The sequence below is a fragment of the Salmo salar genome, chromosome ssa20 (assembly GCF_905237065.1).
Source record: "Salmo salar chromosome ssa20, Ssal_v3.1, whole genome shotgun sequence".
Lineage (NCBI taxonomy): Eukaryota > Metazoa > Chordata > Actinopteri > Salmoniformes > Salmonidae > Salmo > Salmo salar.
In genome coordinates, this window is record NC_059461.1 from 7,129,670 (window position 1) to 7,147,942 (window position 18,273).

Genomic DNA, 18,273 nt, shown 5'->3' on the forward strand with positions numbered 1-18,273 from the left:
GTGTAAAGGGTGTTTGATTTAGTATTTCCGGGTTTTGGTTTATGTTTAGTTAATTCTATGGTTAGTCTAGGTTGTGTGTTTCTATGTTTGGTTGATTGGGGTTGGGACTCTCAGTTGAAGGCAGGTGTTGTCTATCTGCCTTTGATTGAGAGTCCCATATATTAGGGTGTGTTTGTATGTGTGATTTGTGGGTGATTATTCTGTGTATAGCCTTGTGCCTTACCAGACTGTTTATTTGTCGAGTGTTCGTTTTTTGTGTTTTGTTATTTTGTATGTTCATTTTTGAGATTAATTAAAAATCAAGATGAGCATTCACGTACCTGCTGCGTCTTGGTCCATTTTTACAGAAGACAATTGTGACAAGAGAGAGGTTTTATTCCTCTATTTGTTAGGTCAGGGTGTGATGTGGGGTGGGCATTCTATGTTGTATATTTCTTTGTTTTGACCGAGTAGGGTTCCCAATCAGAGGCAGCTGTCTATCGTTGTCTCTGATTGGGAATCATACTTAGGCAGCCTTTTCCCACCTGTGTTTTGTGGGTAGTTATTTTCTGTTTAGCAATCTGTGCCTGACGGAACTGTTCGCTTTCGTTTAATTATTTTTTTTTATTATTATTTCTTGTTTGAGTGTTTCTTGGTAATAAATATCATGAACACTTACCACGCTGCGTTTTGGTCCACTTCTTCTTCAACTACAAACGACGGCCGTTACAGAACTACTCACCACCAAAGGACCAAGCAGTGTGGTCAGGATGAATGGACCTGGGAGGAAATCCTAGACGGGAAAGGACCCTGGAGACAGGACGGGGAGTATCGGCGTCCAAAGGAGGAAATAGAGGCAGCAGAACGGTGACGCTATGAGGAACTAGCACGGCAACAACGGAAGCCCAAGAGGCAGCTCCAAAAAAAACAATTGGGGGGGGGGGGCACACGGGGAGATTGGCGGAGTCAGGGTTGAGACCTGAGCAAACTCCCCATGCTTACCGTGGGGAGCATGTGACCAGTCAGGCACCGTGTTATGCTGTGATGCGTACTATATCTCCAGTGCGCATTCATAGCCTGGTGCGCTCTGTGCCTGCACTCCGCATTTGCCGTGCTAGAGTGGGCATTCAGCCAGGACGGATTGTGCTGGCTCAGAGCTCCTGGTCTCCAGTACGCCTCTTCGGTCCAGGATATTCTGCGCCAGCTCTACGCACTGCGTCGCCAGTACGCCTTCACAGCCCAGTTCATCCTGTGCCAGCGCCCCGCACTTGCCGGGCTAAAGTGAGCATCCAGCCAGGACGGGTTGTGCCAGCCATATGCTCCAGACCTCCAGTGCGCCTCCACGGCCCAGTATATCCTGCACCAGCTCTATGCACTGTGTCGCCAGTGTGCCTTCACAGCCCAGTTCGTCCTGTGCCAGCGCCCCGCACTTGCCGGGCTAAAGTAAGCATCCAGCCAGGGCGGGTGGTGCCAGCCCTACGCTCCAGGAGTCCAGTGCGCCTCCGCGGCCCAGTATATCCTGTGCTAGCTCCACGCACCCGGTCTCCAGTGCGTCTCCCGAGTCCGGTGAGACCTGTTCCGGCTCCATGTACGAAGCCTCCAGTGATGATCCATGGTACGAAGCCTCCAGTGATAATCCATGGCCCGGAGCCTGTAGTGATGATCCATGGCACGAAGCCTCCAATGATGATCCATGGCCCAGAGCCTGTAGTGATGATCCATGGCCCGAAGCCTCCAGTGATGATCCATGGCACGAAGCCTCCAGTGATGATCCATGGCGCGGAGCCTGTAGTGATGATCCATGGCACGGAGCCTGCGGCGACGGTCCCCGGTCCGGAGCCTGCAGCAACGGTTCCCAGTCAAGAGCCTGCAGCGACGGTTCCCAGTCAAGAGCCTGCAGCGACGGTTCCCAGTCAAGAGCCTGCAGCGACGGTTCCCAGTCAAGAGCCTGCAGCGACGGTTCCCAGTCAGGAGCCTCCAGCGACGGTCCCCAGTCCAGAGTCTCCAGCGACGGTCCCCTGTCCAGAGTCTCCAGCGGCGGTCTGCGGTCCAGAGTCTCCAGCGGCGGTCTGCGGTCCGGAGTCTCCAGCGGCGATCTGCGGTCCGGAGTCTCTAGCGGCGGTCGGCGGTCCAGAACCTCCAGTGGGGGTTCCCAGTTCAGAGCCTCCGGCGATGATCCACGGTCCTGTTCCTCCGGCGACGATCCATGGTCTGGTTACACAAAAGCGGAGGGATCAGCAAGCGGAGCGGGGGCTACGCCCCGAACCGGAGCCACCACCAAGGGTAGATGCCCACCCGGACCCTCCCCTATAGGTTCAGGTTTGCGGCCGGGAGTTCGCACCTTTGGGGGGGGGGGGGTACTGTCACGCCCTGACCTTAGAGAGACGTTTTATTCCTCTATTTGTTAGGTCAGGGTGTGATGTGGGGTGGGCATACTATGTTGTATATTTCTTTGTTTTGACCGAGTAGGGTTCCCAATCAGAGGCAGCTGTCTATCATTGTCTCTGATTGGGAATCATACTTAGGCAGCCTTTTCCCACCTGTGTTTTGTGAGTAGTTATTTTCTGTTTAGCATTCTGTGCCTGACGGAACTGTTCGCTTTCATTTTGTTGTTTTTTTGGTTATTTCTTGTTTGAGTGTTTCTTGGTAATAAATATCATGAACACTTACCACGCTGCGTTTTGGTCCACTTCTTCTTCAACTACAATCGACGGCCGTTACAACAGCTTATCATGAGGTACTCCACCTCAGGGGAGCAATACCTTGAGACTACCTTAATCGCGCACCTGCCGTTATTGACAAATAGACACACACCCCCGCCCCTCATCTTACCAGACGTGGCTGTTCTGTCCTACCGATGCACGGAAAACCCAGCCAACTGTATATTATCCGTGTCGTCGTTCAGCCACGACTCAGTGAAACATAAGATATTACAGTTTTAATGTCCTATTGTCAATTTGTAAGTCGCTCTGGATAAGAGCGTCTGCTAAATGACTTAAATGTAAATGTAAATTGTTGGGATAGTCTCACCCTGTTCTTCGCCCTCTGTATTTCCTTTTCTTCATGCGAATGACAGGGATTTTGGCCTTCTCTGGGAGCAACATTATATCCTTTGCGTCCGACTCATTAAAGAAAAAATCTTTGTCCAGTTCGCGGTAAGTAATTGCTGTTTTGATATGCAGGAGCTCTTTTCGGTCATAAGAGATGGTAGCATCAACAATATGTACAAAAAACGTTACAAACAATGCGAAACACACAAAAACAATTGGTTAGGAGCCGTAAAACAGCAGCCATCTGCTCTGGCACCATTCTATATACCCCCAAAAAATATTTAAGTAGTACTTCAAAGTGTTTTTACTTAAGTAATTTACACCACTGTGAATCTGTGACATTGTACCAATGTGATCAAGTTGTTTGTAACTTTGCTCCACGAGATTGTGTTAGCCCACTGAGCTAAAGCCTTTACTCGAGGCACCAACGCATCTTTTCAGGTCTCAGTGTAGTTCACTGCCCAACCGCCATTACACTTAAATGACTGGGTGTGAGCTCCAAATTGGTAGTTTGCACAGATGTATGAAAAGCTTAGGTGTTGTTATGATCTGATAGACTTTAAATAGGCCTATTTTCCATATTTAACCAACAATGATAACAAAATATTATCTTGAGTTTTCTTAATGCTGTTATTAGCATAAAATAATAACTAATAGTTATTATTACAAATCAATATCACTGTCTGAAACAGAGAAATATAATTGTTTTAAATGTATTTAATTTTCTCACAAGTGATATGTTGTTTTGTTATTAGGCTACTAAAACTCTGCTCTCTCTCTCTGACTCGTTGACTCAATTCCTAAGACCTGCCTCATTAAGAGGGCAAGGGGGCTATTGTAGACAGTCAAATACAAATAAAAGAATGATGAAAAGAAAGGAACGATTTTGTTAACAGCTGCGGCCAAGGCAAGGATTGGTCCAAGTTCTTGATGTGGGGGTAAATAATTAATAATATTTTAACACCAATAATTTAAGTGTATCTTGTAAATAAAATACCTTGTATTATTTACAATGTTAATGTTGATTTTAATATTGATGTTATTCCCATAAAGGGTTTTCATATTTTAACTAATATGTTCACCCTTTTTCATAATGGTACAGTCCAACAACAGTTGGCCCCAAAAAGAGTAGGCGACGCTATAAAGACTAGGCGATGCTCAAAAGTTAGTTAGAAAGCAAGCTTGCCGGGATAAATACGCACTTAAACATGGAGCAAACCGAAGTGATGAAACCAGAAACTCTTGATGAGCTGATCAAAGTTTTGCATAAAATCTTTGAAAGTGACAATATCAATGTGGAGGAGGTGCAAAATATAATGGAAGCATATGACAGCAATCCACAGGAATGGATGAAATTTGCAAAATTCGACCAGTTCAGGTAAAAAATAAACGAATAAATAGGCCTATGTTTATTATTTTGAAAAGTATATTTATGGCTCCTGTATTGTCGAGATTGAGTAGGCCTGTTTAATTTAAAAGTTATCCTATGGCCTGATGATAAAAGTACTATTTTTTTTTTTTTAAATCGGTACAAAAAACATCACTAATTAGGCTATATGCAGTTACCACCTTATCGTGAAATCCTGCAACTAATAGTATTACAATGAATTGCAAAAACTCCAGTTATTACCTTGAAATTGGTGGGGTGCTGGTGCAAACTTTAACTTCAAAGGTGTAGCACAAGTGATCAGCAGGCAAAATCCCTAAACATATTCAACGCATGACAAAGGCTTCTTCTCAGGGGATTTAACGGGAATTATATTTACATTTTATTTAACCTTTTATTTAGCTTAATGTGATGTCTCATAATATATTTGCAATTATTGATTGTGTTATATATTGTTAATATAGCCTACATGTTGCATTTTATCTGCAAAACTCATTTGAATAGGCTACTAAAAAGCATAATTATATTAAACTTTTGCCATGTAAAAAGGTGTAAGCAATAGATTTAATATTTGTTAATTATAGCCTAGCATCCGTGCTCTCACTTTAAAACGTTCAAAAAATTACATTCGAAGATGTTTAGAATTGAAGGAGACTTTCAAAATGAGTTTCATTGTGTGCTTCAACAAAAGAAAACGCTCTATCCACAGTTTTCCCGGCTTGCACCATAAACTGGGGGTTGTTTTGGTTCTTGTAGGAGTAAATCGAGGGTGGGAACCCCTCCGCCAATCAGAATTTAGAGACAGATTCCTTTTGCGTTTGCGGTATGGTCACACAATCAGGGTTGCAGCTGCCACAAAAACACGATTTTCTATGCGCTCAAAAACGTGACTGGTGTACCCATCGACTTTCGTGCAAACGAGGGAACAACATGTCTGTAATGGTTCGAATTACTTTATAGACGTAATGCACGTGTTACTTACAGCATATGCGCTATTAAATATAATTTATGATTAGAGACATGAACTGGGCCATATGAGGTTCTATATCATCTGATATTAATACTCCTTTTTCAGTACTCCTAATACATGTTTATAGGTCAGTCACTTATTAAGAATTTGAGAGTAGCATTTGTAGGTCTTTGGACAGAACTGTGGAAATTATTGGATAAAACAGTGTGGAGCTAAAACATAATTTTTAAGTTTTCTGAATGAGTCACACCACTGAGAACAAAATACATTGCAATCCATCTTCTTGCACTAACTGTAACTGTAATGACTGTAGACTCAAGATAATTATGCCCCAACTGACTGTGCAAACTAATGAGCTTTGCATTCAAGAATGTGAATGTCACTACTTGGCATTAGCATTTGTGCCAGATGTTTTTCATGTACAGTATTGGGGTAATCAGAAATCAGTTTGTGGCTATAGCATATGATTCAGTTTCCTAAATTTCAGTGAACAAAGGCAGTGGATGTCCTACCTTTGTTCTAGTCAAAATCATGAGTTGACACACACCCAAAAATGTTGGAGTGGTAGTCATTTAAAAGACAGTCGCACACCCTATATATGCCCCCAATAATTTAATGGGTAAGCACTACCTTTGTTCTAACCCACACTTCTGTTTGTGTTTTATATTTGTGTTCCAGGTACACAAGGAACCTGGTGGATGAAGGGAATGGAAAGTTCAACCTCATGATACTCTGTTGGGGAGAGGGTCACGGCAGGTAAGACATTTTTTTGAAAACAATGATGCAAGTTATTTGATCTGAGGCAATGAAATCCCTCTACTTCAGAATTAATGTGGTAATTAAGGTGCTATGTCTGTAACAGTGTATATATTGGCATTGTCATAAATATTGACAGAACCAGTGTTATTACAATATGACTTGTCAGATAGAACAGCAGTATAGGTCTAGTGAAATGAAGAAACAGGCTCCAGGTAGAAAGTGTATGGAGATAACAAAGTCCAATGTTCTTGTGAAAGTCAACGTTATGCAAGTTTCATAAAGATAAATACATTTTTGGTAACCATATAATAAATTGCCCTTTTGAAACTTAACAGATATGAACAATTGGTCACGTTGCTTTAGGCACAGAGAAAGGAACACTATATTGGATTGTAGCTAATATAGTTTGAGGAGTTAAGTTATACTTTTTGTCAGTAGATGTGTAATATCCAACACAAAAGGCAGAGTTTCCCTTTAAACAGGACTTGTATTTTAGAACTAATGGTGGTGTACATGCATGTAACCACATGTTTGATTGCTGAGCCCCACATAACACTGTTCTGGCACATTCTAAGACTGTCTGTTTTCCACCACTTGCAGCAGTATCCATGACCACACAGACTCCCACTGTTTCATGAAGTTGCTGCAAGGCCAGCTGAAGGAGACGCTTTTTGAATGGCCCGATAAAAAAACATGCAACATGGTTCAGAAATCTCAGAGAATCCTGCAAACAAACCAGTGTGCCTACATCAATGGTAAGACAGTTTAGTATTTCTTCAACATTGTGTGTCAGACAACATGAGGAGGCATTTGTTCATATGATTTACATACATAATATCGTCACGGTCTGATGAAAATGTCGTAATGCAATTTCTCATTCTTTTTTTATTTATTGAACGCAGCAACTTCCCTCAATGTACTCTGAACATATCATGATTCTAGGACCAAGAACATTTATAAAAATAGCTTCTAAAGTTTCATAATTGTATGTTCGTTAATAGGAAAATATGGTAAAGTTTTCATCAGACAGCGACGATATGCATGTATATCTTTATATACATTCACTTACTGAATATCTTCACTTTCATTTATTTGATTGACTGAAATCTGGTTGTATATGTTAAAAAAGGATGGTACGTATTATACAAATTCTTAATGTATACTCTGGGACTCTGTGCTTTGTTTGGGTCTATGTGCTGTGCTTGGTGTGAAATTACCATAAGCGGAACTTACAGCTATGTGATACATGAATGTAGAGGTCGACCGATTATGATTCTCTACCACCGATACCAATACCGATTAATCAGCCAATTTTTATGTATATATATATATATATATATATATATATATATTTGTAATAATGACAATTACAACAATACTGAAAGAACAATGATGTCAGGTGTGTGCGTACTGGTAGCGAAGTCAGGTACAGAAGAGCAGCGATTTGTAAACAGGCGCACACGTTATTGAGGCAAAAGTGCAAAACGCGCAAAACAGTCACAAGAATTATGTTTAACAATAAACATCTTCCTGAAATGCCATGGAAGAAACAAACCAGTCTGGCGCGTCAACAACAAGCACGTAACACAAACAATCCTACACAAAGATATGATGGGGAACAGAGGAATAAATACATGTATATTGATTGGGGAATGAAAACCAGGTGTGCAGGGAACAAGACAAAACAAATGGATACATGATAAATGGAGCGGCGATGGCTAGAAAGCCGGTGACGTCGACCGCCGAACGCCGCCCGAACAAGGAGAGGAGCCGAATTCGGCGGAAGTCGTAACGGTACCCCCCCTCCCTGACGCGCGGCTCAAGCGGTGCGTCGACAGACCGAGGCCCCTGAGGCTCCGGCCTCGGGGACGACCCGAGGGCGAGGCGCAGGGCTATCCGGCCGGCGATTGTGGAACTCACGCAGCAGTTCAGGGTCCAATACATCAGCCACCGGAACCCAGCACCTCTCCTCCGGACCATACCCCTCCCACTCCACGAGGTACTGAAGGCCCCTCGCCCGACGCCTCGAGTCCAGGATGGAACAGACAGAGTACGCTGGGGCCCCCTCGATGTCCAGAGGGGGCGGAGGAACCTCCCATACCTCAGACTCCTGGAGCGGACCAGCCACCACCGGCCTGAGGAGAGACACATGGAATGAGGGGTTAATATGGTAATCGGGGGGAAGCTATAACCTGTAACATACCTTGTTCACTCTTCTCAGGACTTTGAATGGCCCCACAAACTGCGGACCCAGCTTCCCGGCAGGCGGAGGGGCAGGTTTCGGGTCGAGAGCCAGGTGCGAACACCGGGGACTCACTGCGGTGACGGTCCGCGCTGGTCTTTTGGCACAGCGCGGCCTGCTGGAGGTGACCATGGGTGGCCTCCCAGGTCTCCTCCGCGCGTCTGAACCAATCGTCCACCGCAGGAGCCTCGGTCTGACTCTGATGCCACGATGCCAGAACCGGCTGGTACCCCAATACACACTGAAAGGGGGAGAGGTTAGTGGAGGAGTGGCGGAGCGAGTTTTGCGCCATCTCTGCCCAGGGCACGAACGCCGCCCACTCCCACGGCCGTTCCTGGCAATAGGACCGCAGTAACCTGCCCACATCCTGGTTCACTCTCTCCACCTGCCCGTTACTCTTGGGGTGGAAACCCGAGGTGAGGCTGATCGAGACCCCCAAACGTTCCATGAACGCCCTCCAGACTCTCGAAGTGAACTGGGGACCTCGATGAGACACTATATCCTCAGGCACCCCGTAGTGCCGGAAGACGTGTGTAAACAGGGCTTCCGCAGTTTGTAGGGCCGTAGGGAGACCGGGCAGAGGGAGGAGACGACAGGACTTAGAGAAACGATCCGCAACGACCAGGATTGTGGTGTTTCCCTGTGAGGGAGGAAGATCCATTAGAAAATCCACCGAGAGGTGTGACCAAGGCCGTTGTGGAACGGGTAAGGGATGTAGCTTTCCTCTGGGCAGATGTCTAGGAGCCTTACACTGGGCACACACCGAGCAGAAGGAAACATAAACCCTCACGTCCCGAGCCAAGGTGGGCCACCAGTACTTCCCAGACAGACAGCGACCGACCCCCGGATGACCCGAGGAGGGTGATGTGTGGGCCCAATAGATCAACTGGTCATGGACAGCAGACGAAACGTACTGACGCCTGACGGGACACTGGAGTGGAGCGGGCTCTGTACGCAATGCCTGCTTAATGTCCGCGTCCAGCTCCCACACAACCAGCGCTACCAGGCAGGAGGCCGGGAGAATGGGAGTCTGATCCATGGGCCGCTCCTCTGTGTCATACAGCCGAGAGAGTGTGTCTGCCTTCACATTCTGGGAACCTGGTCTGTAGGACAGGGTAAACACAAAATGGGTAAAGAACATGGCCCACCTTGCCTGACGAGGATTCAGTCTCCTAGATGCCCGGATGTACTCCAGGTTGCGGTGGTCAGTCCAGATGAGGAAAGGGTGTTTAGCCCCCTCAAGCCAATGTCTCCATGCCTTCAAAGCCTAAACCATAGCCAGCAGCTCCCAGTCCCCCACATCATAGTTCTGCACTGCCAGGCTGAGCTTCTTCGAGAAGAAAGCACAGGGGCGGAGCTTCGGTGGCGTGCCCGGGCGCTGAGAGAGAGCACGGCTCCCATCCCAGCCTCGGACGCGTCCACCTCCACTATGAATGCCAAAGAGGGATCCAGATGGGCCAGCACGGGACCGGAGGTAAACAGAGCTCTTAGGTGCCCAAAAGCCCTGTCCGCCTCAACCGACCACTGCAGACGTACAGGACCCCCCTTCAGCAGTGAGGTAATGGGAGCAGCCACCTGGCCAAAACCCCGGATAAATCTCTGGTTGTAATTGGCAAACCCTAAAAATCGCTGCACCTCCTTTACCGTGGTGGGAGTCGGCCAATTACGCACGGCTGCTATGTGGTCACTCTCCATCTCCACCCCTGATGTAGAAATGTGATACCCTAGGAAGGAGACTGCCTGCTGAAAGAACAGGCATTTCTCAGCCTTCACGTACAGGTCATGCTCCAACAGTCGTCCAAGTACCTTGCGCACCAAGGACACATGCTCGGCGCATGTAGCGGAGTATATCAGAATGTCATCGATATACACCACTACACCCTGCCCATGCAGGTCCCTGAAAATCTTGTCTACGAAGGATTGGAAGACTGATGGAGCATTCATCAACCCGTACTGCATGACGAGGTACTCATAATGCCCTGAGGTGGTACTAAACACCGTCTTCCACTCGTCTCCCTCCCGGATTCGCACCAGATTGTACGCACTCCTGAGATCCAGTTTAGTGAAGAACTGTACCCCGTGCATTGACTCAATCGCCGTGGCAATAAGAGGTAGCGGGTAACTGTACCTCACCGTGATTTGATTGAGACCTCTATAGTCAATGCATGGGCGCAGACCTCCATCCTTCTTCTTCACAAAAAAGAAACTCGAGGAGGCGGGTGAAGTGGAGGACCGAATGTACCCCTGACGCAGGGATTTGGAGACATATGTCTCCATAGCCACTGTCTCCGCTTGTGACAGGGGATACTCGTGACTCCTGGGAAGTGCAGCATCTATCAGGAGATTTATCGCACAATCCCCCCGTCGATGGGGTGATAATTGAGTCGCCTTCTTTTTACAGAAGGCGAGAGCCAAATCGGCATATTCTGGGGGAATGCGCACGGTGGAGACCTGGTCTGGACTTTCCACCGTGGTAGCACCAACGGAAACCCCTACACACCTCCCCGAGCACTCTCACGACTACCCCGTGAGAGCCCTCTGTTGCCAGGAAATGGTGGGGTTATGACGAGCTAACCAGGGAAGGCCTAGTACCACGGGAAACGCAGGAGAGTCAATGAGAAAGAGACTGATTCTCTCCTCGTGACCCCCCTGCGTCTCCATGGCCAGGGAGATGGTGGCTTCCCTGGTTAGCCCGGAGCCTAATGGTCGACTATCCAGAGCGTGAACCGGGAACGGTCTATCCACAGGAATAATGGGGATCCCTAAACTAAGAGCTAACACTCTGTCGATAAAATTCCAAGCTGCGCCTGAATCGACAAGCGCCTTATACTGGGAATGCGGGGAGAACTCAGGGAAACAAACAGGTACAAACAGGTGGACAACAGAGGATTCTGGATGAGAGTGGTGCAGACTCACCTGGGGTGACGCCAGAGTGCCCTGCCTGCTGCCTCGACTCCCAGAGGGACCAACCCGGCACCGACCGGCAGTGTGCCCTCTGCGGCCACAGATGGTGCACGTGAAGGCCCCTCCTCCAGCCTCCCTACGCGCAGCCCCTCCCAACTCCATGGGCATGGGAGCGGGAGTGCTGGGAGATGGAACCGACAGAGCCCCCTCAGGACGTCCACGGATGACCAGCAGGTTATCCAACCGGATGGACAGATCCACCAGTTGGTCAAAGGTGATGGTGGCATCCCTGCAGGCCAACTCCCGTTGGATGTCCTCACGTAGGCTGCATCGATAGTGGTCAATGAGGGCCCTGTCGTTCCATCCTGCTCCGGCGGCCAAGGTCTGGAACTCCAGCGCGAAATCCTGTGCGCTCCCCTGCCTCAAATGGAAGAGTCGTTCCCCCGTCGCTCTACCTTCGGGCGGATGGTCAAAGACGGCCCGGAAGCGGCGGGTGAACTCCTCGAAGTGGTCCAATGCCGCGTCTTCTTCTCCCAACACGGCATTTGCCCACTCCAGAGCTCTCCCTGAGAGGCATGAGACGAGGGCGGATACTCTCTCCCTTCCTGAGGGAGCTGGGTGAACAGTGGCCAGGTATAGGTCCAGTTGTAAAAGGAACCCCTGGCACTGTGCGGCCGTCCCATCCTACTCCCTGGGAAGGGAGAGATGCATCCCACTGGAGCTGGATCCGGATGGGACGGGTAGAGGTAACCCCGGTTGCGCTGGTCGAGGCGCTGGAGAGACTTCCTGTCTCTCCCAGCGGTCCATAGACTGGACAACGCGATCCATCATGGCACCGAGATGATGTAGCATTGCCGCGTGTTCCTGGACGCGTTCCTCGACTCCTCTGACCGGGGTACCTGCTCCTGCTGACTCCATGGTGGTTGTAGGCTTCTGTCAGGGGTGTGCGTACTGGTAGCGAAGTCAGGTACAGGAGAGCAGAGATTTGTGAACAGGCGCACACGTTATTGAGACAAAAGTGCAAAATGCGCAAAACAGTCACAAGAATTATGTTTAACAATAAACATCTTCGTGAAATACCATGGAAGAAAACAAACCAGTCTGGCCTCGTCACATAACACAAACAATCCTACACAAAGACATGATGGGGAACAGAGGAATAAATACATGTATATTGATTGGGGAATGAAAACCAGGTGTGCAGGGAACAAGACAAAACAAATGGATAAATGAGAAATGGAGCGGTGATGGCTAGACAGCCGGTGACGTCGAACGCCGCCCGAACAAGGAGAGGAGACAACTTCGGCGGAAATCGTGACAAATGAACATTTGTATTTTTATTTAATATAATACATAAATAACATCTATTTAGTCTCAAATGAAACATGCTCAATTTGGTTTAAATAATGCAAAAACACAGTGTTGAAGAAGAAAGTAAATGTGAAATATGTGCCATGTAAAAAAGCTAATTTTTAAGTTCCTTGCTGGTGGTTCAATATTCCCAGTTCTTCAATATTCCCAGATAAGAAGTTTTAGGTTGTAGTTATTATAGGAATTATGACGCGTCGACTATTTCTCTCTATGCCATTTGTATTTCATATAACGTTGACTATTGGATGTTCTAATAGGCACTTTAGTATTGCCAGCCTAATCTCAGGAGTTGATAGGCTTGAAGTCATAAACAGCGCTGTGCTTCAAGCATTGCTAAGAGCTGCTGGCAAACGTTGAATGAATGCTTATGAGCCTGCTGCTGCCTACCACCGCTCAGACAGACTGCTCTATCAGGATAAGAGCGTCTGCTAAATGACTTAAATGTACATGTAAATCAGACTTAATTATAATATAATAAACACAGAAATATGAGCCTTTGGTCATTAAATTAGTCTAAATATTGCTGTTACATTGCACAACCTTCAGTGTTATGTCATAATTATGTCAAATTCTGGCAAATTAGTTCGCAACGTGCCAGGCGGCCCAAACTGTTGCATATACCCTGACTCTGCGTGCAATGATCGCAAGAGAAGTGACACAATTTGCCTAGTTAATACTGCCTGCTAATATTAATTAATTTTAACTAAATATGCAGGTTTAAAAAAATATACTTCTGTGTATTGATTTTAATAAAGGCATTGATCGTGCAACGATTGTGCTTTTTTCGCGAATGCGCTTTTGTTAGATCGTCACCGGTTTGGCGAAGTAGGCTGTGATTCGATGATAAATTAACAGGCACCGCATTGATTATATGCAATGCAGGACAAGCTAGTTAAGCTAGTAATATCATCAACCATATGTAGTTAACTAGTGACTATTTGAAGATTGATTGTTTTTTATAAGATAAGTTTAATGCTAGCTAGCAACTTACCTTGGCTCCTTGCTGCACTCTCGTAACAGGTGGTCAGCCTGCCACACAGTTTTCTCGTGGAATGCAATGTAATCGGCCATAATTGGCATCCAAAAATGCTGATTACCGATTGTTATGAAAACTTCAAAATCGGCCCTAATTAATCATCCCACGCCGATTAATCGGTCGACCTCTACGTGAATGTTTCACATTCTGGTTCCATATCGTGTAAATGTTTGATGTTTATCTCTTTTAGATTCCTTTGGGCTGCACAGAGTAGAGAACGCCAGTCACACAGAATGTTCGGCCAGTTTGCACCTGTACAGTCCCCCCTTCAATACCTGCCAGACCTTTGACCAGCGGACTGGACACAAGAACACTGTCAAGATGACGTTCTGGAGCAAATTTGGAGAGAGGACTCCATTTGTAAGACTTCTTTCAGAAATTGACCAAACACAGAACCATAGATGTATAGCTTATCATAGCCATATCATTACCTGCTCTTCTAACTGCAAAATTATCTTATTAAGTGTTAACACCCTAGATATTATCTCCAATCACTGAGGTAAAGTTGTACAACTTTCTTTTACCTAAGCGGATAAGTGCATCACCCAAGCCACAGGAGAGTGATGCAATTTGTGAACATATTGGTGAAAGGTGCCATAAATTTGTTTATATTATTCAAGTGGCTTGCTGTTGAAAGTTTACAGAGTACCGTCAGGCATTATATTTCATTCGATTGTCCCAGAACTTTATTGAAACAATGGGACACCTGTTGTTGTCCCATGAATGACGCATGGATGTCTGAAAAAAAGTCCTTTAAATGGCTGGCAGCTTATCTTAGGTAGTTAAGATGGAATTACAAAAACAACATACTTTGAAAGCTGTAAAAACCTGATGGTGTGTGGACCTTCATTAACTAACAGCATTGTTGTAAAAAGTATTGTTCAACTTGTTGTAAAAGTTAATGTTTGGTGACTATAGGATAATGAGATGATATGTGTTTTGGTATCTAAACATCATGACAACACACCTGGTTTGTGAGCTCTTCACACTATTCTGTAAAGCTTATCTATTCCGTTGCTTGCAGACACATCCGTACTGTTAAGGCTACATTTACTTTTTCTTCCAAATGTTTACAGATGTTTAATTACACAGGAAGTCTAAGTCGTTTCCTCCCATTTAAATAACAGTACAATCAACAATTCAGTGACACTCCCCTAGTATTTTAAAATACATTTACTGCATTTTCTGTGCGTTTAAGTTTATATTTCAAAGTTAGTTTAAGAATTTCAGGACTCTGTTTCCACAGGCCGCCAGATGTGTAACAGAAAGACTATTCCACACGGTAATAGCTTTTAATCTATAGAGCAGGTTGGAGTCTGCTTTTAATGTTCAGGCTAGCTGTGTGCTGTTATGCTAGAACAGAACCAGACTAGTTCTGCTTGGGGTTTGCCAACAGCAGAGAGCTTATCTAAAATCCACAAATTGCACAAGTTTACCTTGACCAAACCACTGTCTGGCCAGCACTATTACAACATTGCTTGCATATAGGATAAGATAAGAGTATGGGCACACAATGATCTACTACCACTTACCTTACCACCTCTCCCCTCAATGAATTGACAAAATAAATGCTTATTCAGGTTTCAAATATTGGTTTAGTGCTGGATTCCTCTCATATTTCTCCTTTGATGCATATTATGATGCTTCGGGCTATTGTCTAACTTACTGCTCATTTGTCTTTTACAGGAAACCACAGTCTCACAAGAAAATAACTAAGAAGCTGAAGACATTTGCGTTTGGAATGACAATGTTGTAAATTCAGTCAACATGACACTGCAAAGAAGCAAAATGCGGACCTACAACTAAACAACCGTTTATATTGGAGCGGACAGTTCAAAAGGACATGTGGGTAGTTAGAATGGCTTTATCACTGCCCAGTGTGAGCTTGGCAAAAACTGATGAGCACAGGATGAATGCATGAATAGGCTCAGCCATGGATTGAATCTGCTCTTTGTTTGGTAGGCCTGAGGAGACCCCTTCCCAATAACAGCATTCCTATGTGTCTATGACCTCTGTAACCACACTTTTGGACTGTTACGGCGGACAGTTGAAGTGTATAATGTATGAGTGGAAATAGGTTGTCTATTCAATCACATAAAGTGATGATCTAAAGCATTCTGTGATCAACAGTTTTACACTCAATGGAGCACTTTTATTGCGGTATAGATTTTTACACAAAATTATCTTAACACTTGTCAAAATAGTGATGTAACATGAAATAGTTTGTAAAGTCAAATTAGAGCATTTGGCAAAGGTAAAGCTTTATAAATGTATTGGAAAATACGATGCCTGTAATTTATATTTGCTGTGTTTAGTTTTTGGGGATGAGAAGGGGTGTTAATTGGTATTAGCTATTTCAGTGTCATTCTTGAATGTGTTTCATTGGTTTCAACCTATGTATTAGGAGACCAGTCAAGGAGAGTCTGGACTTTAGGGGCAGGGTTGTATTATAATAAAGACAATGCTCTCACTTTTTCTCAGGATTTTGCCTGTTGTTTTAATTGTAGATGTATTTATATAGTTGATAGTTTACAACATAGTGCCACAATAGCATTGTCAGTTAAAGAGATTCTACAGTACTTTTGTATACTTTTTAGCCAATAGTTCTGAAAGTAGCGCTAACGAGACAAAAGTGGTCCCCGGAAATTGTGTACTACGTCACATGTGCAGATATGTGCACCACATCATTGCTCTCGCTCTGCTGTGTGTGCAACTTGTTAGCTGTCACTCAAATGGCGAGGGGCTGAAGCTCATTGGCAATAACTCGAATTGCTAGGGGGCTGGCCCATGGGGAACATTTTGGGATTTCATAGCTAATTGAGGTAAGACAGTAATTCTGATCATAGATTATGCATGTATGAACTAAACATTGACATATCCATCCCAAATCTGGAGGCTTAAATAATTAGTAGTTGCAAAAATTACGCAACATGACTTTAAAATGCATGATAAGATATTGTGAATGATAAGCCTTGCTTTGACTGTTGACCATTAAACATTACATATGTCATGAGAAATTGTGTGTGTGTTTATTTTATCAATCTGTACTCTCCAACAAACAAAATGTTTTTGACATTACTGATATAAAACCACTTACTTTATATATATTTATATAAGTTCTCACTTAACAAATGTTTGCATGTACAGTACATTTGTTCTTGAAACTATCTTTTATGAATGTGTTAAAATCTGATTTTGTCCCAGTATTGAATGTGGTAAAGTCTTGTCCTGGTATATGCTACACTGGATAAAAGTGTTTGATAAGAGTCCAGTTTTAATGAGGTGAATTAATAAGGCAATTGTAACTGAGATAGGAAGAACACTTTAAATGTACCGTAGTTTGTGTTCATTGTGTGCCTAATGACATTTGAATGAAACTTCAGAAAATAACTTGATAATGGAAGTATAGTTCCTCTACCAACATTATCCTAATGCCAGTAATTCAGCTAACACGCATGTCCTCAAACATAGCAATATATCAACTCATTGATGGTGAAATGGACTGCACACACAACATACTTTAAGCAAATGTTTTTCACAGGGTAATAGTTGGTTATTTGGTGTGTGTAGGTACATACGTGCGTATATCAAACTGTTTTTATAATCTCAGCATGATACAGTAATCATCGACTGACAATGGATTAATAGCAGTTTAAGGATATCAAATCAAATGTTGTTCCTTCTACTGTGCCAGTGACTGTAACAATCTTGCTGGCTTGGAAATATCAGATGGGCGGGGTTTTGGTCTAGCACCAAAGTACATCATGTACACAAGCAACAGCTAAAATTAGTGGAGTTAACTTCATATGGTGTCAGAATGAGTATAAATGTGTAATATAGGTTTCAATATGAGTTTGAGTTAAAAGACAAAGTTCATTATATTTCATAACCATAGTCTGTTCCTTTCTTAACGTAACCTTGCCTATGACCACAAACAGAAAAGAGTTTCAAGCTGTGCCAGAGCACTGTAGTTTTACAGCCCCGTCAGTAATGTAGCTAGGGGTCAGACAAATGCCATAATTTGCCACGTTGCTCATTTAACTCTTCATGGTTCAGAGGAGGCTCATTAGTATCCTATTAATAACTAAGAATTTCTAACAGACAGTGAGAATGAGTTGTGTAAAACTAAGGATGTGTCCAGTAGAAACTTTGTGACCATAATGCGACCAGAACTGAACATATAAGGAGTTTGTCACAGATAAAAATTGTTACTGCATTGTGGTGGACTAAAGCCAAAGTTGCATAACCTGGAGAGTACAGCATGAATTGTGCCAGTGTGCACCTTTTATTGGAGGGCATATTAACCTACCACACATATTAATGGAACCTATTCCTAGGAACCTTGATCTGAAATCTGATACTTGTACTGGAAACTCAAATTAAACTTGATGAACACATGAGTTTGAAAACTGAGTAAGCAAAAATTGACACAGTCATTTTCTAATTGGTATAACCATAGAAAAATAAAGAAGCTATTAATATGAGGAAAGATACATATAAATGGCGGTGACTATCTTATATGTACTTTGAAAACTAAAGTGAAATGTTCACTTATGTGATAAGGTATACAGTGCA

The 18,273-nt window shown here is 44.4% G+C and overlaps 2 protein-coding genes across 3 annotated transcripts in view; one reads left to right on the plus strand and one right to left on the minus strand.

Annotated features, from left to right (window-relative positions):
• Positions 1-15,506, minus strand: part of LOC100196459 (adaptor-related protein complex 3, sigma 1 subunit) — a 56,484-nt gene extending 40,978 nt beyond the window's left edge. Inside the window, exon 1 of the mRNA XM_045702923.1 lies at positions 15,231-15,506. The gene's annotated coding sequence lies outside the window, so the exon portion shown is untranslated. The remainder of the gene's footprint in view (positions 1-15,230) is intronic.
• On the plus strand, positions 4,129-16,715 carry LOC106580183 (cysteine dioxygenase type 1). 2 transcript variants are annotated; one of them, XM_045704293.1, is made up of 6 exons: positions 4,129-4,407; positions 6,065-6,142; positions 6,746-6,900; positions 13,889-14,058; positions 14,945-14,980; positions 15,385-16,715. In XM_045704293.1, the coding sequence occupies exons 1-6, from the start codon at positions 4,238-4,240 to the stop codon at positions 15,412-15,414; spliced, it is 639 nt and encodes a 212-aa protein (XP_045560249.1). In that variant the 5' UTR covers positions 4,129-4,237; the 3' UTR covers positions 15,415-16,715. The 2 variants fall into 2 exon arrangements, with proteins under 2 accessions (XP_045560249.1, XP_014016430.1); XM_014160955.2 differs by lacking the exon at positions 14,945-14,980 and having other exon boundaries at positions 4,130-4,407.
• Positions 16,716-18,273: the final 1,558 nt, after the last annotated feature.